The 25,248-nt window shown below is 51.2% G+C and overlaps 1 protein-coding gene across 2 annotated transcripts in view; it reads left to right on the top strand.

The window, feature by feature from the left end:
• Positions 1 to 667: 667 nt before the first annotated feature.
• Positions 668 to 25,248, top strand: part of LRRC24 (leucine rich repeat containing 24) — a 32,879-nt gene continuing 8,298 nt past the window's right edge. The window contains exon 1 of one of the 2 annotated variants that reach the window (XM_072999440.2): positions 668 to 821. In XM_072999440.2, coding sequence (XP_072855541.1) covers positions 778 to 821 — 44 coding nt within the window. In that variant the 5' untranslated portion in view covers positions 668 to 777. Of the gene's footprint in view, positions 822 to 3,545; positions 3,830 to 25,248 lie in introns of those variants that run through there. The other variant, XM_020815340.3, reaches the window with a different exon arrangement.

Here is a 25,248-nt window from a genome sequence, read left to right as displayed (position 1 = left end):
AGCCGCCGGAGGTCGGGAGGTCAGGGGTTCGATTCCCCCCGCGGCGCCTCTCCTGGGAGACGGGCCAGCCTGGGTGGCCTGGGGCCGGCTGCGGTGGGGGGGGGGGGTCCCAGAAACGCCTCCAGCAGCAGGAGGACGATGAAGAAGAAGGGTAAAGGAGGGGGAGGGATCCTCTCCTGCGTGTCCCCCGCAGGGCCCTCCATCATCCATCAGCCTCGACCTGGCAGGGAAAGAGGCTCTTCCTCGCAGAGGGCATCATCCTCCCCCCGCCCGCCCGAGCCCTCCTCCCTTCCTTCTCCTTCTCCTTCCCACCAGCCGGGCGCGGGGCTGACTCGGGGGGGGGGGCTCTCCGCGGGAGGGCTTTCAGGCGGTCGCCCCACCGGTGCAGCCCGGCGGCGGCGGCGGCGGGGGGGGGGCGCCCGCCGAAGCCTCCCTGACGTCACATCGGAGCCGCGCGGTTGGCCGGGGGCGCGCGTGACGAGGGCGCGGCGCCTCCAATCGGGCGGGTCCCCGAGAGGCGAGCCCGGGCGCCGGGAGCGCGCTTGGAAGGGAGGGAGGGCGAGGGCGCGCTCGGGCAGGCGGGCTAGCGGGCGGCTCGGAGGGCGGGGGGGGATTGCCCGGGCGGCGGCGGCGGCGGCGGCTCTTCCTCCTCCTCCTCCTCCTGCTGTCCGGGAGGTGCCCTCGGAGGGTCGCCCTCTCGCCTCGCTTCGCCTCTTGCTCTCCCTGCCCGCCCGGGTGGTCGGGGCGCGCCTGGGCTGGACGCCGCCGCCGCGGCCGATGCCATGGGGAGCAGCGCGGGACGACGACGCCGGTCGCGCCAGGTGAGCCGCCGGGGAAGCGGACGAGCAGGACGGGGCGAGCGGGCGGGCAGGCGGGTCACCTTCGCCGACCTGGCCCGGGAAAGGGAGAGGGAGAGGGAGAGAGAGAGGTCGCGCGAGCCTGGAGCCCCGGCCGCGGGGGAGCCGCCGGAACGCCCTGCCACGGGACGGGGACGGGGCTCCGCGAAAGGGCGGCCGGGGAGCGCTGGCCACCGGGCGGGTGGAGGGCGAAGGGGCGGCCGGAGCCCCGGGGCTGGATCGCCGGGAGGCGGGCGGGTAGGGGACGGGAGGAAGGAGGCAGGGACGGGGCGGCGGTGGGGGCCACCAGGTGGGCCGCCCGGCTGCGGCTGCGGAGGAGGAGGGGGGGTCGCCCCGTCCCCCGTCCGGCAGCGGGCGATCGCCTGGAGGGCTCCCCCAGCGGAGGCTTCTCTCTCGGGCATGCTCTCCGCGGGGGGGGGGCAGCGGGAGCCTGGCCGGGCTCTGAAACACCCCCCCCCCCTCCAAGTAATGGCCCCGGAAAGGACCCTCATCTTGGAAGGGTCCAGAGAACCGGGAGCATCCAGGCCAGCCCCTTCCCCCCCGCCCCGTCAAGGCTCCTTGGGGGAACCGAACCCTCAACCTCTTCTGGCTCTGCAACCAGAGGCCTTCAAACCCCGGAGCCGTCCCGCCACCATTCATGGGCTCTCTCTCTCTCTCTCTGCATCCCCTCCTGCAGGGCTCCCCACCCCGGGGGTGTGTGTGTGTCTAGGGGGTCCTTCCTCTGGCCAGCCGGCTGGTTTTGGCTGGGGGTGTCGCAGACTGAACGGGCATCCTTCTGTCTGCCAGGCGGAGGGATGCAAGGGAGCCAGGCACACACACGCACACACACAAACACACACACACACGACGCCAGGTGGGTCTCACCTGGCGTGTTTGTGCCCTGCCCGAGGACCCGAACCTGAGGCGCTGCCCTTTGCCCCAGTTTGCACTCAGCCGTGGCTTCCCAGTGGAGGCTGCGCTCGGCCCACGAAACCTTAACGGCCGGAGGAAGGCCACGCTCACCTGGGCGAGAGGACCTCTTGCCCTTTGGACCCCTGTCCATTCTAAGAACAGCAAAGGAGGTATCATCCTGCACCACCTTTGGGAGATCCGCAAGCGCTGGACCCAAGGTGGCGGGCTGCAAGACTTCCTTGCAGCTGTGGTTCCGATGCCCATTTCTCTGCGGTCTTTTAGAAAAGACACCACCACCCCCCCCCGGTTTCATATTTATCAAGTCACTTTTAATGAATATGAAACCGGAGCAGAACGGGCACGTGTGAAAGCCATCCGGGAAAGGAGCCCCTCCGAGAGTCAGGCCCTTCTGGAGACCGGTGTAAAAAAGAACGGAGAATCTCACCCATCTTCATTTTTTTGCTTTCTGCCCTGGGGTTCAGGGCTAACTTTTAATGTGGTGTTTCGTATTCACTTTTCCTTTAGAGTTTTAATTTACGGCGAGCTTGCAAACAGGAGCCTGTCACTTTTATCGGCTGTTAGGGATGGAAACGTGCGTGCAAACGGGGATGAAAGTTTTTGGAATCCTGAAAATAATTGGCTCTTACACGCGCTTGATCCACATGAGTTGCAAGGAAAAGGCGGAGAGATTCTTACAGCCCAGTGTCCGGTTGTTGTGTTTTTAATGATACAAGCTGCCTCGGTTCCTTTTTCTCAGAGAAAGGTGGGATAGAAATGTTTTAAATAAGTAAATAATAATTGGGGACGGATAACTTCGCGTACAGCTATGAAAGAAAAAGCTGTTCACCCTGGAAAAAGCATTTTGTGGTACCTTGAAGACTAATAGACTCTATTTTAGTCTGAGTTTTGTGGATTATCATCCTTTTCTCCAGATACAAATAACGTTGCTAAGCTTATCGATAGATCTGTCCTCTCGGCTTTGTTGAGGATTGGGTGCATTTTTTTCTTCAAGTACGAGCGCTGGTTTTTGTGTCCTTGGATCTGCATGTGCATTAATGGCTGGATTTAATAAATAACGTGGGCAAGAATATGAAATGCGGGTAAATCAGACAACGCAGAAAGAGGGTGGTGCGGGTGCTGGGTTGTTGTGCGGGGGAGCCTTCTCCATGGACTCCCTTCGTCCCACCCCAGATGATCAGATTCAGTCAGTTCTAGGGTTTTCTCCTCTGCTTTTGAAAATTAGAAGTTGTTAGCTGTCTGGTGAACAGAGTCATTTTGAGATCGTCTCAAACCTTGTCCGCACAGTGAAATCGGGTTTGATCCGGCCGGTGCTTAAAAGGGTCCTTATCTTCAGTTCAAGTTATTTTAATTCTTGGTCCCTTTTTGTGAAAGCGGAACAAAGAGCTATTTTGCATCTCAGTGAATTGTCCCCAAAAGACGGCATGCCCTCCCCCTGTGCCAGAAAGGTAGGGGCCAGCTCTTGGAGAGGAAGGATGGGTCGTTTTAAGTAGAAATGCAAGCGGACGAGGTTTTTCCGTTCGTTCCCTAAAAGTGCTATTGGTGACCCATATGTCGTGTGTAGACGGGCTCTCGGCTGTAGCATCTACGCAGTGCAATCCTTAAGGAACAAGGGGGCTTTCAAAAGAGCGTGCGCTACATCCTTTATACGTGACCTCTTCTCTTCCAAAAGAGGGTTAAATTAAGAAGATTGGATTCAGATTTATTCATACTAAGAGCAGACCCTTTGGTAGAAACAGAACTGAAGGTTCTGATGCCGCTGAAGGTTTTCGTACCCCGGTGCGTAAGCCCGCCTCGGCGTAGGCAAAGTCTGGTGTAGAACACAGAGATGATCTGAGGTTCACGTGGGTTGCCATAGCTACTTACAGCAAATACTGCAAAGATGGAGCAAAAGTGACAGCCAGGGAGTGCCTTCGCTGCTTTGGGCGTGGAACAAAGACTGGGGGGGGGGCCCTCCGGCAGCACCACGGAGCCTCAAAAGCTTGCTGGCGCAGAGGGACACCAGCATCCACCCCGGAGAGGATATGCCTTTCGCTGCTGCTTGGCAAGATGATGTTCAACAGGTGCGGCCACACTTAAATCTTCTCTTTGTGCAGCCGATGGTGTTTCTTTTGTTAGTTACCACACCTCGCCTCTTGAGGTGTCTGCCAGCCTGTTGGGTTTTTGATGCCCATTGAACAACTTCTTGTTTCGTTCGTTGTCTTTTTTTATGTGAGCCATGCAAAAAGGCATGGGCGCATAAGACTCGTGGATCTTAACGGGGCAGGCACCAGCCTGTGTGTGCCGGTCCGTACTTCGCAGGAGTAGTTGTGGAGCGATCCACCAGCAAAGCCATTAACGCTCTGCCATGGCTCCGAAGATTCTTGATTGTGTTTAGCCTGGACGGTGTCGTGTGTTTCTAAAATAGCTGTGGGGTGTTTTTTGGGGGGGCGGGCGGAAGGGACACCTGCCATTCTTGCTTTTTGGTTGTTGGGGTTGCCTTCTCCCTTCATGTGAACACAGGGCAGCAGGATCCGTGCTCTGAGGGATGTTTAGAGTGGATTTCACCCTCTTTACGGGGCCACTGATAAAAATGGCTTTTGACAGTCTTGGCACTTCCTGCTCCCAAGAAGATTACAGTATAAATATTGTATGGTTTATTCCCAAAGACAATACCTATTATGGAAGAGGAGGCACCGTTAAGAAGAGGGTTTGGGTGCTTCAGTGTTGCTGGAAGGACAGAGGGAGGATAGCTGAGAATAGGATCATCAGAAGAACCAGGAATGATGATGATGATGATGATGATGATGATGATGATGATGATGATGATGATGATGATGATGATGATGATGATGATGATGTGCTGCCAAGTCAGTTCCCAAATATTTATGGTTACGACCTAGGTATATATGGGGTTTTTAATTTAGTATTTTCAGCCAGTGGATAAGTGAATCAGCGGATATTGTTCCCATGAATGGGGTGGGGGTCCTACTGTATTAAAGTGATTGCAACTGTTTATTTGTTCATTCATTCATTCATTCATTCATTCAGTGGAATGTTTCATCTTGCAGAAATGACAAAGAGTTTTGTTGCACCTTAAAGACTAGCAGGTATTATCTGGCAAGAGTTTGCTTGCATGGCAGCCCCATTTCAGAAACATGGAGGAAGGCCATTTACACAGGCAGGGGAAATAATGGGAAGAAAGTCCACCGAGCAAAGTGATGTTCTTACTGGTGGCCCTTCATGGTGGCTGTTAACTTTCCTTCCTGCAGGATGGCGGTAGATAGGGGTCTTGGGCCTTAAGACTCCTTGGACTTTCCTTGGTGGGTGGCCAGAACAGCCAAACATAGATAAACAGATTAGGGTTTGCAGGGGTGCAGAAAGATCTTCTTGTTCTCCCAGGAAAAAATAAACTTAAAAAATATATACCCTGCTTGTCCTTACAGAAGAACTGCCGGAGAGGCAATGTGTTTGACATGGAGGCAGAGTTCATCTGCTTTCCCTCTGCACCTTTTTTTGGGGCTCATTGGATGCCAGAGGTCCCCTCGGAGGAGGCTGAAATGGAAATATCTGTGTATGCATTGAAAGAACCAAGGGGATATTGGTCCATCTTTCCCAGGGTCAGGAACCGGGGGTGGGGTGGGGGGCGGACGACAACTCAGAGACCCTTGGGAGGCACGAGTAGTATCAGATGAATGCAAGAAGCAACGTTGGTCTGAATCCGGGGGTGTGGTGGGTAGGAATATTTCCGTGTCCACTATATGACTGATTTACAAGCGCAGCCTTCCAAAGAATAAAAAACATTCTTACTTAAGCTTCCCGTGTGAAGCGCTCTAAATCAGTTTGACAGGAGCCTGCCACCATGACAGCGGAAGGAAGACATTCTGCCCTCTGGCTCCCACTTATAATGGCATCAGCTCTGCCCCCTTCATAGCCTCTGACGTGGTCCATGCTCCATGGCAACAAGGGCTGGCTTGGCTTATAAGACATTGGGTGAAGTGAGGTGGAGTGGGGGACGCTGGCACTCTTCGGACTACCAGTAAATCTCCAGGGGAAGTCTTGCAGCTTGAACTGTCACTGGACATGTGGGAGGAGGGCTCTTATTGGAGGATTTGTTGTTGTTGTTGTTGTTGTTAATTCCTTTTAGTTAGCAGAGCATAAAGTACAAAAAGCCAGCCACAACACATGGGAAAATGTGAAAGAGAGTAGCTAAGAGTCCAAGCTTCCACTCAACTTCTTTTGTTCTCACAGTGGTTAGCCTGTGTGTAAAAATCACTCTACAAGTAGCTTAAATAGAAAAATAGAAATATATTTACTTACAGTTGTGGAACTTCAGTTACAATCAGAAGAATAGAATGGATCAAGAAAGGGACGGCAGTCTCAACCATGTTGGGAGAATGAAATCCGTCATGGTGGCTGCATGGCCAGAGGTCAGGAGCAGAGTTTACATGTTTGCTCAGGTAGAGAGGAAGAGAGAGAGCAAACAAACAACGAAATCAAATAAACAGGAAAGGGGTCTTGTCTCAACCCCAGGAAAACACCCAACTTTGCTAATATGTTAGTGGCAAGGCATAATGAGATTATGCTGTGAAGCCCCTTTCCCAGTGAAACCCAGTGTTAGGTTGCATGCAGGATTGTTATTTTCTCCACTACCTCTCACAGACCCACTTCGTCCTTTTTCTTCCTCTGCTCTGCTTTCCCTCAGAGAGAGGATATCTGGGGCCTGCCACAGAGATGATGCTAAGCAGGATGACAGTGGGTCGGTGGGAGGGAGTGGAAGGTTCCTTCACCTTCGTGCAAGAAAACGGGAAGTTAAAATATTTATGGATTTGTACCAGACATCCTAGCCAAGCACGCAATACAGTACCCAAAGGCTTTGAGACAGCACTGGGTTGTCGCCACATCCGCTTTATGCTGGTAGCGCATCTCTTTGCCTCACATCCCTTCCCGGGAACATAGATGGTCCCCCTAAGGTGCAAACCGATGCCCCTTCTAGCCCCGCTCAGTTGCCAACAAACTGGAGCAAGTTCCAAGGAGGGCCAGAAGGATGATCAGGGGACGAGAAACCAAGCCCCCTTGGAGGAAAGACTGAAGGAATTAAGAAAAGAAGACCAAGGGGAGATAGATACACTTGAAAGGTTGTCATTCAGAGGAGGAGCAGGATCTCCTCGATCATCCCAGCGTACAGGATATGTAATAACGGTCTCAAGCTACAGGAAACCAGATTTTGGTTGAATATCAGGAAAAACTTCCTAACTGTTAGAGCAGTACGACAACGGGGCCCATGACCTCGAGAGGTGGTGAGCGCTCCTACGATGGAGCCATTCAAGGGGAAATTGGGCAGCCCTCTGTCCGATCTGCTCTGCTTTGGATTCCTGCCTCGAGGACAGGGGGTTCGGCTTGATGGCCTTATGGGCCCCTTCCATCTCCATTGTGCTGCGATTCTATGATTTTAGCATTGAACCTGGCTGTGGTCGGTCTTTCTCCTGGACGGGTCCTGTGGGCAGGCTGTTACGCCGCTCTCCTTCATCCTTCATCTGTCGATCGTAATAAAGGAATTGTCTCTCCCTCGTTGCACAAGTGGGGAAATGTGCCCTCGGGTCCTGCTGTGTATGCACCATACACAGAGGGTATATTCTGAATTTGAAGTGAATTGTGTGTGTTGGGAGATGACATCTGAACACACGGAATGCCAGCTGACTTTCTTGACCCTGGATCTGACATCCCAATGCAATAGTCTTATCAGATTTTGGAACAAGGTCAGGCCTGGTTCGTACAGGGGTGGAAGATGGCAGGGGCTGCCTGGGCAAGACATCTGCCTTAACTATGCGGAGATGTTCATAAAACGATGAATGATGTTTATTTTAAAAACTATACGTTTTCAAGTACCTGAATATAATGTACAGACAGGAGCCTGTAATTCATAGAGGAACTTGAATGGATTTTAACCATGGCAGTCATTATATGGCAGTCATTATATTCTGCCAGAACATTTGTCTGCGCGGCTTGCCAGCCTTCCTCCCATCCAACCCACCCCAGGGATTAAGGAATGGTTTTCCTCTGTCTTTGTGATGCGGGCTTTTCCCGGTTTGGCTTAGAGGCAGGCAAAAGAGCTGTAACGCTGCTCCCCGGCAATGGGAGCAGGATTTCAGACGATCCCCAGGTAGATGACAGAGGGGCTCCAGGCTTACTCTCAAGGAGACAGGATTATTGGGTAGCTTTACGGCGCACACAAGTGTGCACAATGGATCGGAACGAGCGACGCCATGGCTCTCGCAAGACGGGGCCAAAAATTCCAAACATCCATCGAGTAAAGCAAACCATCTTTATACATGTTTGGCTCTTTACAGTAATGACTTGCAGGTGCCTCATTACGGCATGATGCTTTGAAGGATGATGCTGGCCTGTGAACGACGCCCGTACCGGTATCCTGCCATGATAAGCTCAGATCTGCACAGCAGAAGTGAATAAGCTTGTTAGGGGCATGTGGTCATAAGTTGCGTCTGCCTCCAGTTCCCTTCATGTCCCCAAAATGTGCTTTGGCCCTCCCTGAATCGTGGGAGCCTTGCGGCAGCATCCGTGACCCAGAATGGAGGGCAGGAGATCCAAAATGGAAGGCAGGCGGCCTCTGCTCCGTGTGGGGTACAGCGAGAGCGAAGGCGTGGGGAGGGGGACGGCCACCCGGGAGCTGTGCCCTAGCCTTGTCTTAATTAGAGATGGGCACTTCGTACGTCGTACGAATTCGTACGGCATGCGGAGTGCCGATCTCCAGTCTGAATGTGGAAAGCTGAAGGGACAAACGTTGGCTGAGGACAACGTATCGCTTGCCAGTCAAGGATTTGGGGCAGGGCAGGGCTTCCGACATGTGCCATTCTGGTTTGGGTGACTTCTCCATGCCCTCCGCTGCCCTCAGTTCTGTATTTGCAATCCCTAATGCAGAACAAAATCTCCCCGACCCAGGCGTGGCAGAAATCCCGTCCTTAGGGCAGATGCTCCCAGTCAAAAAAGCAGCGTTTCAAAGCTCCCATTATACTGGATTTGTCACACGTTACCATAGTCTTTGGAGACTGAAGGGTGCCTAACGAACATAATACTCATGTGTCGTTAAGTCAGTTCTGACCGGTGGCAACTCTTTTTAAGGCTTTTCCAGGGAGGGAGTACTCAGAAGTCGTTGACCCTTCCCTTCTTCGATCTAGGGCAATTTCTGGGACGGTGCAGCCAGCCCAAGGCTGAGCAGGCTGGCTCTTCTCTCAGCCGACTTGGTGGGGAATTGAACTGGCAACCTCTGGATTCCCAGCCAGATGCCTAATTCACTTGAGCTATCCAGCCAGCTGAATTTGTGCCGGTTGTTTTATGGGGATAAAGGGGAAGGGGAGAGGCAAGGAAAGTAAATGACACTATTATGTGGGGAGTTCTAATTGTGAAAGGCAAGGGGGGGTGCTACTCATGTGTAGGTGGAGAAAGTGGATGCCTTAGAGCAGTGTTCCCCAATGTTTTTACTAGTGGGGACCAGGGCAGTTTCTGAGGGACATGGGGCGGCCCTTCGCGCTTGCCCTCTTCGATGCACGCGCGCAGTGGTTGGGTAGTGTGCGCGCCACAGTCGTGCGTGCGTTCCCTCACTGCTTCATGCATATGCAGGAGTGCCTGCACACCCGCGCACCCACCCCACTCCTACGCGCGGGCGCATGCTTGAAGGGGTGAGGGAGTGTGTGCTGCCAGCATCGGAAGCCTGTGAGTCTGTTTTTATTATTTTTTACCTGGCTTTTGCCAACTCCCCCAACCCCCGTCGCCGCCACTGCTGCCGGGAGGAGAGCACCCGGAGCACCTGGGCTGTGCTCTCCCTCCCGGCTCTTGCCCAACCCCAGTCGCCACAGCCGCCGGGCCGGGCCACTAAGACAGACCTCTCCCCGCCCCCCATGCACAACCTCCCCTCCCGCAGCTGCTTTGCGCCCGCGGGGGCTTGCGGAAAGGGGTGAGGGAGGAATCACACCGGTGCGCGCGCTCGCAAAGCAGCTGTGGGGAGGGGAGTGCATGCGGGGGGTGGGGGAGGTCTGTCTTGGCGGCCCGGTCGGGCTCAAGCCAGGGACCGGCAATGGGCCACGGACCGGTCGTTGATGACCTCCGCCTTAGAGCAAATAGAGAATGATGAAATTGGAAGGGGCCTACAAGGCCATCAGATCCAACCCCCCTGCTCAAGGCAGGAGTCCAAATCAAAGCAGATCTGCCAGGTGATTATCCAAGTTTTTCTTGAATACCTCCAGTGTTGGAGCGCTCACCACCTCCCAAGGTCATCAGTTCCAGTGTCGTACTGCTCTAACAGTTAGGAAGTTTTTCGTGATATTCAGCATAAATCTGGCTTCCCATTGTTGCATCTCCTGCACTCTGGGATGATAATGATGCCCTTCCTCTGTAGGACATCCTTTCAAGCATTTGAAAAGTGCTCTCCTATCACCCCTTGGTCTTCTTGTTTCAAGGCTAAACATGCCCAATTCTTTCAGTGCTTCCTCATAAGGCTTGGTTTCCAGCCCCCCCGATCATCCTTGTCCTCCTCCTCTGAACTTGTTCCAATTTGTCATCATCCTTCTTGAAGCGAGGTGTCCAGAACTGGACACAGGACTCAAGGTGAGGCCTAACCAGTGCTGAATAGAGGGGGACCAGCACCTTGCGGGATTTGGAAACTATACTTTTATTAATGCAGCCTAAAATAGCATTGGCCTTTATTTTTTGTAGCCACATCGCACTGTTGGCTCATATTCAGCTCCATATATAGCGTGTGTGGCCTTCCCCATGTTGCTGAACCGGAAACCCCATCATCCTTCACCTTCGGCTGTGTTGGCTTGAGCTAATGGGAATGGCAGTCATCCAGCCCGGGTAGAGAGGGGCCACCCCCTGCCCTAAAGTCAGCCAAGTCCTGCCTGTCCCACCTCCAACCAAGTTCTAGATGGGATTGCATTTCCATGTTTTGTGGCCCCTGCCCTGCATATTTGGGCCGTTTGTCTGTCAGCTGACTGTTTCCATCAGACCGCTGGTCAAGGAGTCGACCGCTGCAGCAGTCGTGCGTACAGAGATCGGACGATGCCTGCCCCTCACCAAGGCACTCTTAAACGTTGATTTCCACTGACCGAAGCCCACTGTGATCTTGTGTCTTGCCCTGATGGTTTGCTTTGTGGTTCAAAAGAGGCCTCCTCCCTCCCAGGTGCAGAACAGTGGGGAGTGGCAGCGATCACTTGGAAATGCAGAACGTGCGGAGCGTGTATATAAGGACCAAAATTCCACCTTCCTTTCCTCGGTCGCTAAGCCATCCGTTGCATGCCAGGCTCCTGCGCTGCCCCCCCGGCTTCTTGAGCCCCAGCGTTCGCCATGCACTCAAACATGGCTGTCGTTAGGAGAGCTTCTGGAGCTGAGCACCAATTCGGAGCGTTACTGTTGTTGTTTTAAACGTGGCTTGCCTACCCGGCCAGTTGCCACAACGTTCCGTGCAGCAGATGCCGTAAAATCCAGCATGGATGATTTTCCTTCTTGTGCCTGTCGAGCAAGGAGCGAGAGACACACTGGGCGTCTTAGCCACGCTTCTCCATATAAGCCTGCCTTGGATTGTGCTGTAAAACTCAACGACTAGAACCGTAGGGCACCAACACAACTCCAGTAATATAAAACTCACAGTGGAGTCGTAAAATAGACAAAGGCTGCGGCTTGGTGTTGTCTTACATACACGCGTCTCCGGATACAAAGGGAGGAAGGGCTCACGCTTGCAGCTCTGCAGAGCCTCTGCCGGTCTGTGCGAACGCGAGGCCTGAAGAAGAAGCTGCCAATAGATCCGGGTCTACCTTTTCACAGGGATGGTCAGCGTTTCTGTTTTGCAGCAAACCAGCCAAGAGATGGGTCTGGCACCTTTAAAACTACCAGATCAATCAGGACAGAAGGTTTGGTGAACCCACCGGCCATGGGCTCTGATACGTGGGGCTGAATTGAAGTGGTGGTCCTGATCAGAGGAGACTCATTGAATTAAAGCAGCTTGGGCAAGGCCAGCACGTTTGTTGTGTTTAACTAGTTTAACTAGTCGAATTTTAGGGTGCATTAACAAAAATGTAGTCTCCAGATCCCACGAGCTACCAGTTCCCCTTGATTCGGCACTGGTTAGGCTTCAGCTAGAGTATTGCGTCCAGTTCTGGACACCGCACTTCAAGAAGGATGCCAACAAACGGGAGCAAGTTCAGAGGAGGGCAAGAAGGAGGATCAGGGGACTGGAAAGCAAGCCTTAGGAGGAAAGACTGAAGTAACTGGGCAGGTTTAGCCTTGAGAAAAGAAGGCTGAGGGGTGATATGATAGCAATTTTCAAATAGGAGAAAAGATTGAAAGAACTGGCCATGTTCTGAAGGGAAATAGGATAGCATTTTTCAAAGACTTGAAAAGTCATCCTAGAGAGGAGGGGCAGGATGTGTTCTTGATCATCCAAAAGTACAGGATATGTAATAATGGGCTCAAGCTAAAGGATGCCAGATTTAAGCTGAGTATCAGCAAAAAAACCACTTCCTGTTAGAGCAGTGCAATGATGGAACCAGTAACCTCGGGAGGTGGTGAGCGCTCCAGCGCTGGAGGGCTTCAGGAGAAAATTGGACAACCCTCTGTCAGATCTTTGATTTGGATTCTTGCTTTGAGTTGAGGATTGGATTGGATGGCCTTGGAGCCCCTTCCAGCACCATCATCCCTCGATTCTGTGAGGCCATAGACCAGACCTGGGCAAAGTGCAGCCCGGGGGCCACATACAGCCCGTGAGCCGCTCCTGTCCGGCCCGTGGACAGTTTTGAGCATCAAAACCATTTATAGCTTTTTGTCTAAAGTTGATCAGTTGATCAGTTGCTTATCTTTAACATACCGCAAAAAAAAACTCTTTTGTATTTCTGAAGATAATTTCATAACATCACTGTTTCATTTTATTTTTAAGTAAAGTTGGTTCGGCCCCTGAACACAGTTCAGATTTTTCATGCGCCCCCCCCCCTATAGAAATTAATTGCCCACCCCTGCCATAGACAAAGATCTTGCTGTGTGTACAGCAAGATATCTGCTTAAGAGTGGGATGCATAGATACTTCCATCCAGTTATTTTAGGTGGGAAATGGTCTGCATCTCCTACCTGGTGGATAGCGCAGTGGTTTAGCCAGATGTTGAGAGTTCAATTCCCCTCTGTGCCTCTTTGGCAGGGGCTGGATGCGATGATCCATAGTTTCCCTTCCAGTGCTGCAGTTCTAAGGTGGTGGTGGTGGTTGAGATGGTGATAATTATTATTATTATTACCTGCTCCTGCCTGGATTTGCAGGGAAAGACTGCATCCAGTTTTCTCCAGTTAAAGGTGTCTGGAGCTGTGGCTTTAGGACTCATTGGTATGTCTTATCCAGAGCCTGGAAGAGCGACCTTTTTGGACTGCAACTCTTGAGAATCCACAGCCGGCTGGTATTAAAAAGGAAACAAACAACAAGCCAGTTTGTATTCTCGAAGGCTTTCACGGCCGGGATCTGATGGTTGTTGTGGGTTTTTCGGGCTGTTTGGCCGTGTTCTGAGGGTTTTTTCTTCCTAACGTTTCGCCAGTCTCTTGTGACTGGCATCTTCAGAGGAAAGGAATTAGAGAACTTTGTGTTCTGGTGTATCCCACACACTGCCCCAGAACACAGACAAAGTACTGACTCCCGCCCTCTGAAGATGCCGGCCACAGAGACTGGTGAAACGTTAGGAAGAAAAACCTCCAGAACATGGCCAAACAGCTCAAAAAACCCACAACAACCAACAGACCAGTTTCCTGACTCTGAATGTGCCACCTTCCCTGTTTGCACCTGGGTCTCAGGAAGCCTCTGTGTGTCCTCTCAACCTGCCTTGGCCCTTAAGCCCTATTGTGTTGCTGACCTTCTGGAGCAGCCAGGTGTCTGGCCGGATCCATTATTTCTTGCTGGCGGGTGTCTAAGCCGACTCCTTAGCAGGTTGGCACAGAAATCCTTCCCGTGCCTGTAAGCTGCTTTAGAATTATTTGCAGCTCCCTAAATACTGTAGGGAATCTAATGGAAGGAACCTTATCAGCCCAGCACACATCTGTGGCAGTCTTCCTACAGGGGAACGAGAGAAGGTTTGCTTTGGGAACGTGGACCACCTCAAAAGTCCAAAGGAATTTTGCTAACGCTGTAAAAAAATGCAGGCCATTATTTCCACCTTCCTGCCCACCCACCTACCCCCATCCCAGACCCAAGTCTCCTTTCGTACACAGTACCGTGGGGGATGACCTCCCCAAGCTTGGGAAAGATCTGGTGGCTTTTGGTGTGTGTTTTTATTGCGATTCCCAGAATCCTCCAGCCTGTAGTAGTGGACTGTTGGGAGATCCAGTATAAAGACATCTCCTAAATTTTGTTCCCCTTACAAGCCCCTCTTCCGCCCTGTATCTGGGCCAGCTTTATTGCTGCTGTACGGTTCCATTTAGCTATATGGGACCTCGAAGGTCAGGTTTGTGGTTTTCCCCCCCTCTTTTGAGCTTTTTGCTGAGACGTCATGGTTGATCCACTCTAATCTCAAAGAAGGATCCGTCCTTTATAATCCCACATTATTAAGAGGCTGATCATTTTATATTTAATCCCCACCCTAGTCTTTCTGGATCAGAATGGATTACAGTATTTTAAAAACACATGATATCTACACCTCTTTTTATGGACGTGCTTTCAGACTTGCCGTGCGTCTTTCACTCTTTCGGCCGTGTGCTGCTCCAAAAACTTCTAGAGGAGGGTGTCTTGTGTTCCCGTTTTTAAAGTTGCAGAAACTAGGGCAAGGAGAGAAAGGGCACAAGAGCCAGAGAGACTGACTTGCCCGAGTTTGATCAAGGAGATTCCTAGCTGGAGGGATTTGAACTCATGCCCTGGGTAAGGAAATGTGAAGACAAAAAGCAAATTAAATGGAGCTTCTTTATTGGTTTCTAAAGCAGTTTTGATGCTGCTCTGAAATGACTTCTATTCCTTTTATGGCTCAGTGGAGACATAATGTTTCCCAATTATGAAGGAAACTCCTTCTGGAGCACCCTGGAGCTTCTTCCTTCTGCTTGTCTCTTCAAATACCTCCTTCTAGCCATTTCCCCTTTCAAAGCTCATCATGATTAATAACATGAGTTCCTTGAGTGGAACACTGTTGCTTTTAGCTTTTAATTAGTGCTCGTGTGTGGGTGATCACGGAACAAATCTCTAATTGCCTTAGAGAAAGAACAAAGGAATCGACCACAGATGTCCGAGCCAGCGGAGCCTACAGGCAACGCCCTGAGTGCTCCCTTTATTGACTTAGCATGAGTTACATAGTATGTTGTGAGAATTCAGATAGGATACTAGTTACATAGTAACCAGGATTGGCTGAAATAACCCTTTGATCTTATGCTCTACCTTCAAGCAAAAGGGCAGAATGAGGGGTTACCCCGCCCGCTGGCAGCTGTCAATTCCTGCCAGGAGTGCATGCCCATCACTGGAACAGAATGCAGCTACAACCTTGAAGCAGACGTTTCCCACACTTGTGGACTCCTGACCTTGGGTAACACTGGAGAGTGGGGGGGGAGCAAGAGATGGGAGGCGGGTTCTGTGGGTGTAAAGGGGCTACCCAGATGCTTAGCCTTAGCCATTTCCAACTCAGGTGTGCCCACCAGAGCTTTCAAGTATTCTGGGCCATATTTCAAGGCACACCTGTGGTTCACTTGGAGTATGGGGGGATCTCAACCCAACCCTGCGTGCCCTTGGAGTGAAGCCAGTCCACTGTTACATCTTCTCACTGAACTTCATGAAAAGTTCCTGTTTGGAAATAATGGCCTGAAGAGGAGAATATGATGACAAAGACCAACAAGCCAGGTGAGAGGTGAGGGACAAAATCCCTTCTCGGGGGCTGTTTCTCCCTGCATCCTCTGGCCAGCGGAGCCATGCTGCAAGTGGGGTTCAGGGACCTTCCCCGAGACGGGGGCCAAGGGGCTCATCTAAAATGTTGGGTGAAATCCTAGAATCATGAAGTTGGAAGGGGGTCCAACCCCCCCCCCCCCCCGCTCAAGGCAGGAATCCACATCCAAGCACATCGGACAGAGGGTGGTCCAGTTTTCTCTGGATTGCCTCCAGCGTTGAAGCGCTCACCACCTCCCAAGACCTTTGGCTCCATTGTTGCGGTCCTCTGACAGATAGGGAGTTTTTCCTGATCTGACTTCCTGTAGCTTGAGCCTGTTATTAAGTGTTGTGCCCTCTGGGAGGATCGAGAACAAATCTTGCCCCTCCTCTGTAGGACATCCTTTCAAGGGTTTGAAAAGTGCTGTCCTAGCACCCCTTGGTCTTCTTTTCTCAAGGCTAAACATGCCCAATTCTTTCAGTGTTTCCTCACAGGGCTTGGTTTCTAGCCCCCTGATCATCCTTGTCGCCCTCCTCTGAACTTGTTCCAATTTGTCAGCATCCTTCTTAATGTGCGGTATCCATAACTGGACACGGGACTCAAGGTGAGGCCTAACCAGTTCTGAATTGAGGGGGACTAGCACCTCGCGGGATCTGGAAACGACGCTTCTGTTAACGCAGCCTTAAAATAGCATTGGCCTTTTTTGTAGCCACATCATGCTGTGGGCTCATATTCAGCTTGTGATCTACGACAGTTCCAAGATCCTTCTCGCTCGTAGTTTTGCTGAGCCAGGTATTTCCCCCATCTTGGTTTCTTTTTTCGAGGTGCAGGACTTTGCACTGATCCCTGCTGAATTTCAGCCCCAGTGCTCCAGCCTATCCAGAGCATTTTGAATTTTGTTTCTGTCTTCCAGGGTATTAGCCGTTCCACCCCATTTTGTGTCACCTGCAGATCTGATCAGCATTTCCTGTATCCCCTCATCTGGGTCATTAATGCCAAGACCATCCTTTCCCTGCCCTTTTGGAGGCACAGGCTTCAATTTCCGGGATATCCTCTTTTAACTTCCCAGCGTTGCTTGAGGGGTTCCCAGCTCCCACGTGGCCTCTTCCCTTGTTTGCTCTCAAGGCACGTGCAAGTTGCACCTAAGTTGCGCCTCTCGGTGATGGTGTTTGATCATTTCACTAGCGCGCAGCCAGTGGGGTCTCCTGGTGGGGCTTTTCTTACTTGTGTCCCCAGCCTCGGCGTTGTCTGTTCCGTAGTGTTGGAGCATTTTTCTTCACTGGCATTTGCAAAGCATAGGTGCTGCTGTGGGAAGAGCTGGTCACCCTGGAAGTAAAGTCCGATGCTGGAGACCCGGGGCGGCTATTGAGGAAGAAGGCCTGGATGCTGGCCTCTGCTAGAAGTGCCCTGGACAGCGTTCCTTTTTTTGCAGTGCTAAGGCCCAGCATCAGAGCAAGACATGTCTCCTGCGAGGCTGCCAGGAACGTTAGCGGCTTTGATTCAAGGAGCTAACGGCAGAGCAGGCTCGGCTGTCAGAAATGAAGGTGTTCTCTAAACTGAAAATGTGTTCCATTTACTCCCTGGCACGCCGCGCTCCAGAGATGACAGGAAGGGAAGGCTTGGCTGCAAACGACTGCTTGACAGTGAGACTGCTAAAACTGAAAATTCACAGGAGAACAGCGTTCCTCTCTTTCCCTGACTTGAGGAGAACCATTTGAAACCAGTTTTGTAGACTCATAGAATCGTGGCGTTGGAAGGGGGCCTCTAAGGCCATCAGGTCTAAAACCACCACCCCTGCTTGATGCAGATCAAAGCCAATCCGACAGATGATTGTCCAATTTTCTTTTGAATGCCTCCAACAATACTTCCTGAGGTAATCATTTCCATTTTAAAAAAAGGTGACCAATCCCAGTCAAACAGATTGAATTGACCCGTCAAAATGTGACGGGTTTAGCTTCCAAGTAAAAACTTTAAAGTTATTCCTTGGAAGCTAAAACCCATCAGGTTTTGGGGGTCAATTCGGTCTGATTGGAATTGGTCATCTTTTATTAGGCGCCAAGGAAGTAGAAAGGTTTTTAATCATTTCCACTGTCGTCCTGCTCTAACGGTTGAGACGTGGTTCCTGGTCTTCAGCCAAAATGTGGCTTCCTGTAGCCTTTTTTTCACCCCTTACAGATGAAACCATGGAGAATAATTTACCACACCCCAATTCAGCTTTTGGATCAGGGAGAACAGAATTGCTTTGAGCCTGGAGGCAGCCCGCATGACATGAGTTGGGCGTGACTTCGGTTTTTTGCTCGTTACCGTCCTCTCCTACCTTTTCCTGCACTGAGTTCATGGGTGGGAGATGGGGCTCTCTTTCTGACAACAGCCCTGTGAGGTAGGCTGCGGGAGATCGGTCCTCAGTATAGACCCTTCCCTCCCAGAAGGAACGACTGTTTTGAGACTGGTGAGAAGATGCTGAAGGGCAAGGGGCTAACGGCCAAGCTGAGTGTACCATTCCGGACCTCACAGCCACCACTGAAATGTTGTCGTGTTGCGTCATGTTTAGGTTGTTTTGTTTTTAAATGTACAAATTGCACAGACCTCATTGTCTGTAATATGATTCAAGGGTGGTTTGTTAAGTTTTCTGGCCCATTCTGCGCGGGCAAAACGAGTTTTGCATTTCTAACGGTTGTGCTTAGAGCAGCCATTCTCAACGGGGCCATGTGCCCCCCCCCATTTGAAGGGGGTCTTGGACTAAAAACAGTTATTCACACACCATGAGTTCCTGTAAGGTTCTTTATGCAACCGGTACAATTTCAATTCAGCTATATTTCTTTCATATTGCGTTTATAGCCGTGCCCCCCCCAAAAGACGCGGTTAAGAATGGTGGTCTAAATTTTATTTGTTCATTCATTCATTCCTCTTCTGTGCAATCCAAATATTGTTGTTGCGTTCTGGGCATTCACAACATACAGTAAAATCATACAATTAAAAAAAAAGATAGTGTAGTAAATACAATAAAAATACAATAAAGCACAGTAAACCCTGTCACTAGCTAAAACAAGGAGTCTAGTATCTGTAAATAGAAACACACAAACTAAAACCCATTTGAACATCTCAGGCCAATATTCACTACTAGTAAAAAGCAGCTTGATAGAACGTTGTCTTTATTAGCTTCCTAAAAACACAAAGAGATGGCATTGGGCGATCTTCTGGAGAAAGCTGGTTCCAAGCGGAGGAGCCTTGGTGGAAAAAACACAGCTCCCTCCTTGAGGAAGTTCTTTTGGCCTCTGTGGTTGTTGTGAGTTTTAGCATCGACTGCGAGGCGCCGGGTTGGAAGGAGACGTGTTTTGTGGGAGAGAAGTTCCAACAAGCGTTGAGGTCCTGAGATTTTTCAGGGTCATGGCCAGCGCCTTACATTGGGCACGGAAACAAACAGGGAGCCCGTGAAGGTGGGCCAACACGACGGGTATTTGTTTGACCGTGATCAGTTGGGCAACCGAGTTTCGGACTGGTTGAAGTGTCCGTTCTGACTTCAAGGGCAGCCCTACGTAGAGGGTGTTACAGCAGTCTGTTTTAGGGGCTCCCAATACATGAACCATTGTTAGGCAGTTTCTTTTCTAGGTAGGGTCGCAACTGGGTTGGGTTCCCCAGCATCACACAATCCATGTGCCGCCGGTTGTGATGATGTAAAAAGAAAAAAGAAAAGACCCTCTCCAGGATGGCTTGCTGTGCTGTGGCTGCAGGTCCGGTGGGCACCATTCAGCAAAAGCTGGCAGTGAACGGGAAAACCTAGTTATGTGGATTTCGGAGGAATGCATACTTTGGGAGCACGACCGCCTTTTCCGAGATTTGTGATCAATGTTTTTCATTTCCATTAAATGCAGAGCTCTGGGTTGTTGTTGTTGTTTTGGCCAGGAAGAGCAGAGGTGCCTTGCCAGAGAATCTGGAGAGGTTAACCCCTTACCAGACAGAGGATCTGTACATCCACGAAAAGGAAAGGAGCAGGCATGCCGCTCAGTCGAACCATCTTGCGGGCATGGCGGAGTCATCCTGTTCCCGAAGGGAGGGAGGGAGGTGGAAGCCCACACGTCCTGCAGGAAAGCGGTCACCCTTCCCTGCCCCTGGTGCTCCGTGAGCCCTTAGAGTCCAAGAGAGAGCCAAATTTAGATCCCCAAAGTTGTGAGGTGGGGAAGTACCCCTCCAGTCCGGTGTCTAGGAAAGCAGAGCCAGAAGTGGGCTGTGTGGATTTGTGAAGACTGGCTGTTTTGCTGCTTGGTGTGAGGAAGGCACTCTGCATGCACTCAGAGGCACAGTTTTTATTTTTTAAGGATCGGGGGATGGTAGCGGAAATGGATCGGGGAGTTTGGCGTCTAGGTAGAGCAGTGCATTTCTAGTTCAACGGGAACCAGTGAAGACGGCGGTTCCAGAGCTCACAGCCGACGCGGTGCGGATGTGTTTTGATGTCTCCGGAGAGTGGCCTTAAGAGGGTCTTGGGCCTTCTTGCTCTCTGACCTTTCCGTCCATGCCGCCTGGTGTGTTGGGTCAGCCCTGATGAAGTTTCCTTGCAGGGCAGTGCCTGATTAAGACGGCATAAAATGAGAGCCACGCCACGCTCCGCTGGCTTGTCTCCTTGGAGGTGGCACGAACTCCTCCAGCGAGCAGATGGACAGCAGCTCTTCCCCCCCCCCCACTCCCTCCCGGCTTCACCCTCCAAGCTCCTGGGGCTGCTGCCGACTCCTGATGAAAGTTTAATAAGGCCTCGCTTGCTTGTTATTTATTATGCATTAAAGAGACCGGGAGGCGATTAAGCGATTAAGCCACTGAGCACTGGAAACACTGCAGGAGGAATTCATTGGGCCAGCAAAAATAAGCGATGTGGCCCAGCTGGACATGTGCCCTGAACTGTGAAGCGAAGTTGGTGGCTACTGGTCTGGATGCCTGCGTGCCGCCTGCAAGACCGCGGCTTGCTGCCTCTAAATGCTGGCCGCTGGGGAAACCAAAGCAGAAGGGAGCTGTTTGTTGTTTGTTGTTTAGTCGTGAAGTCATGTCCGACTCTTCGTGACCCCATGGACCAGAGCACGCCAGGCCCTTCTATCTTCCACTGCCTCCCGGAGTTGGGTTAAATTCATGTTGGTCGCTTCGATGACCCTGTCCAACCATCTCATCCTCTGTTGTCCCCTTCTCCTCTTGCCTTCACACTTTCCTAACATCAGGGTCTTTTCCAGGGAGTCTTCTCTTCCCATGAGATGGCCAAAGGACTGGAGCCTCAGCTTCAGGATCTGTCCTTCCAATGAGCACTCGGGGTTGATTTCCTTTCAGAACGGATCGGTTGGTTCTCCTTGCAGTCCAGGGGACCCTCAAGAGTAGCTGTAGCCCTACTGCCCTGCCAAAGGCCCCTGGCATGGCCAGAGACGTAGAGGAAACGAGGCGGGGGATCCATAAGGCTACTGATCCTTATCCCGCTCCCAAGCTTTTCTTAGGGATCCGAGGGAACATCTCCCCAAACTGCTCAGCCTTTACACGGGTGCCATCCTGCCTGCGGTGGTTGCTACAGCTGCCGTAGGAACAAAGATCTAGCAAGACCCGGGTGTTGTCCAGAAATTATCTGTCCGGTTGCTGTCAAGCAGGCTTGAAATCTGAGCTCAACCTAAGGATTTAAAAATTCGGTCTGGAAGATAAGCTGCCATGGTTGAGTGAGACCAGTGAGATTGTCAGGAATGATGGAGAAGAAAGAAGCAACTTTATGAGCAGAGAAGGAGCAGCTGTTCTGGACGTAGGTCAGTCTCATCTAGAGTAGACCCACTGCCTCAGTTGGATTTGCATAAGTGTTGACTTGCCAGTTATCACTTGATTGAATAGGGCTGCTTGCAGCAGGATGCTGAGCATAAGAAACGGCCTGCCTTGAGAATAACTTTCAGTTATTGACGTTCTGCCTGCAACGTTGAACCTTCGGTGGCAAACCCTTCGTACACGCAGAACGCCAAGACCTGCGTGGTCACTGGTAGGTGCATGAACTAACCCTCACTTTTTTTCCTCTGCCATTATGATTTTCCGTCAGTCCCATTGGGGCCGGCCAGGGTGGTTGTCCTGGAAAACTGCTATCAATTAGACGTTCCCAAAATAACGTTCTCCATGCGAACATGCTGACGGCAGAGTGATTGCAGTGACCTTTGAGTCAGAAAGACAACGGGGGTGGGGGCGCTGGTGCCATCTCGCAGAGTTGGTGTTTCGTTTTGGCCAGAGCCGTGCGGCGGAAGCGAAAACCTGCGCCATGTGATGCGTGAAATGGGTTGTGAGATCAGCGGGAACAGATGCGCCGCCGAGAAGGGAGAAAAACAGGCCAGTAAAAAGCGTCGTAATGGTACGAGGAATGCAGTGAACATGTGCAGGATCACATCACTGCAGTGTGGAACATTAATGCAACAACGCAGAAGCCAAGCGTAATAGGCGTTTGCCCCAATATCTGCGCATGAAGGAGAAGCAGCTGCTATAACACTGACGTGGGGGATAGTTACCTCTGTGGCAGAAGTTTGCGTGAGCTCATAATTGGAGGTAGCATGATGGGGAGAAGGATAGGATTCAGGTGGGGCAACCCAGCTACCCTTTTATGGCAGCAAGGTGGCTCAGAAGCCATCAGTGTTCCAGCCCCCCCAGGAATGAAGGGCACCAAGGATGCTGGGGTCTAGCTTTCAAAGCTGAAGGCACCAAAATGTGGATCAGGTTCTTGCAATTTCTTTAGTTAAAAAAGTATTTTTGTTGTACTTTTCTCCTTAAAAGGACGTGAGAAGGCTTACCCCAATCAAAGACAATCTTTAAAGGTAAAGACAGCAGGTCAACAAATATTTAAAAGAATCAAACAAAAACAACACCAACACACATTCAAGGCAGTAAGGCACAAAAATGCCACTCGGCCAGCCAGTCTTTAAGGGAAAGCTGGCCTAAAGAGAAAGGTCTTGGCCTGCTTGCAGAAGGACAGCCAAAATGGCGCCAGACTGGCCTCCAGTGGGAGGGAGTTCCAGAGTCTCCGGGAGCAGCCACAGAGAAGGCCCTCCTGTCCTGTGTGCCCCACCAAAGGCACCTGTGAAGGTGGCGGGACTGAGAGAAAGACTTCCATGGATGATCCTAACACCCGAGCAGGCTCATCATGGCCTAAGGCATGTGTCACCATGGGCCAGATGTTCCCTCTCCAGGAACAAGCCAAGATAGATATCATTTCAGTGTGTCTAGGGGCTAACTTTCTGGCCCCACCCCACCCCACTCCGCACTCCATTAGAGCAGCATAGACCACCAAACAGCAACATCTGGAATGAAAAGCAGGAACCAGAAGTAGTCAGAAGTCAACATCTCCTCCTTTTCAGTTGTCATGGAGGCTGAGTTTGGACCTCATTTATTGGGCACTGCAGCCAATGGAGGCAGCCAAGGTCCCACAGGTGAGCCGGCATTTGAGTTGTTACAGAATATATTAACTGTTCTTGAAATCCAAAAGGAAGATCCCGATAGAACCCATAGATAGCAAAAACCATGCCTCCAGAAGATGAATGTCGTCCCTTGAATGTTGACAATGAAAATATCAAAGACGCTGGCGATTTTCTGTACTTTGGCATCATCGTCCATTCTGAAGGCAGACCTGCAGCCGAGAAATGGAAAGAAGAGCAAAGAAAGGATTCTTGAAGAAATGAGAAAAGAGCCTCAAGTGGAAGCATGGGTCCCTAGAAATCAAGCCCCAGGTACACCTCCTCATGGCATTTCCAGTTACTGTGTAAGAATGTAGAAGCTGGACAGGGGAAAAAGGTGAGGGGGAAAGAAATGGACTCGTTCGAAAACAAGTATCAGAGAATTGTTTTACCATGGTCGGTTTGTGTGCTGGAGATCAAATCAACCCTGAACGGTCAGTGAAAATTACAGTGACTAAACTGAGTCTGTCCTACTTTCGGGCTCATCCTGAGAAGGCAAGAGGCAGTGGAGAAGACAGTCATGCTTGGAAAAGTTGAAGAAAACAGGAAAACTGAAGAGTGGAAAGAGTGACGGACGAGGACTCGGGAGGGTTCGAATCCCTGCTGAGCCAGGGAAGCTGCCTGGGGGAGTGGAAGGGATAAAACCACCCTTCAAATATCCCACTTACCTTGAAAGTCCTGTTAGGGTCAGTGTAAGTCGGCTCTGACTTGACTGCACACAACACACACACACACTTCACAGGCCAATGGCAACCTTTCCCAGGATTTCCTAGGAGGAGAGTACTCAGGGTGGTTCACCCTTCCGTTTTCTGAAGGCATGGTGAGATTACGTTGCAGCTGGCCCAGGGCTACCCAGGTTGGCTCTTTTCCCGGGAGGGCACCGTGGAGAAGGGAGCTCCCAGCCTCTGATTCTGCAGCTGGCTCCCTCAACCCAGTGAGCCAGCTCACAAAGTCAAAGGATCACCCTAAGTCGAAAGCCAGCTTGACCTCATAAAACAACCACCCCAGTTGAACTCTCCAGGTTGAACAAGCTGTTAGATCTCATTTATTATTAAAATTTGGGTCTTCTGTATCCTGCCTTCCTCCTAACGCTGGGACACGAGGCAGTCAGGGTAGAGCCCCCGAACGTAAGGAAACAATTGAAAACAAAAACAGATGCACAGACCAGAATCCAACTGAGTGTTTCGATGTACAATGATAGAAGTAACCACTGATTAACAAGTCCCTTATCAAATTTCTAGTTGCACCCCAGTTGCATGGATTTGCTGGTGCATGGGAATTTGGAAGGGGGAGGGGAACCCTGCTAATTAACAGCTGTTCGCCATTTCAAGCGACACCTTCACATTGATGTAAAGGTTCAGTTGGATTCTGGCTGTACAGTAGTTTGGGGTACATTATTAAAATGCAAATAAGTAAGTAATTTTAAAAGGTTATTAACTCAAAACTATTTTAAACATTCAAAAACTTTTTTTTTAAAAAAAGGGTAACATCCCCAATTAAAAGCTCCTCTCTTGGCAGCCAAAACTCCGGAGAGAGAAGTGTTGCTTGTAGGTGAGAAGGAAAGCGGGGAGGGCCCCCCAACTCAGCCTCCTGTGGAGGGGAGTTCCACAGTCCGGAAGCAGCCCCCCAAAAGGCCTCGCTTCTGTTCTCTTGAGATGTAATTGAGAGAAAGGCTTCTTGTGAAGATCTTAAATCCCAGGGAGGCTCATAAGATCTTACTTATTTATCTCCATTTTATTTTCCCCAGAGTCTCTGCAACATGCCTGGGAAAACCTTTGTTCCCCACCCCGTGATACCACTTCTTTGCAGCCTGGTAGTTAGTTCTCCAAGGGGTGTGCATGTGGGGTTATTCATAAAGCACCCCTCTACCGTCCTCTTGCAATTAGGACTCCCGCCTCCATTAGTTCCCTCTCCTTTCCTGCAGCGAGAACAGGGGTGACTTTAAAGACCCTTGTTCTGAGCGGTGTGTGGAGACGGCTACCCTCACCCCTTAATCTCTCCCTGCGATCACTGTTCGGGGGCTTTACCCTGATTGCCAGCGACAACGGGCAAAGCCTCTAATGGGTTTACCGGCTACCGAGCTGTCCCTTCCTTGCTCAGGGCCAGCAGGGAAGTGGAGACGGCTGGGCGCCGAACCTGCAGGTGAGTGCCTCGTGCTTCGGAGGAGCCCGCTTTGAGTCC

The sequence above is a fragment of the Pogona vitticeps genome, chromosome 4 (genome assembly GCF_051106095.1).
Source record: "Pogona vitticeps strain Pit_001003342236 chromosome 4, PviZW2.1, whole genome shotgun sequence".
In the NCBI taxonomy this organism is placed as follows: Eukaryota; Metazoa; Chordata; class Lepidosauria; order Squamata; family Agamidae; genus Pogona; species Pogona vitticeps.
The sequence above is the reverse complement of the archived record's forward strand: the minus strand, read 5'-3'. Positions and strand labels throughout refer to the sequence as shown.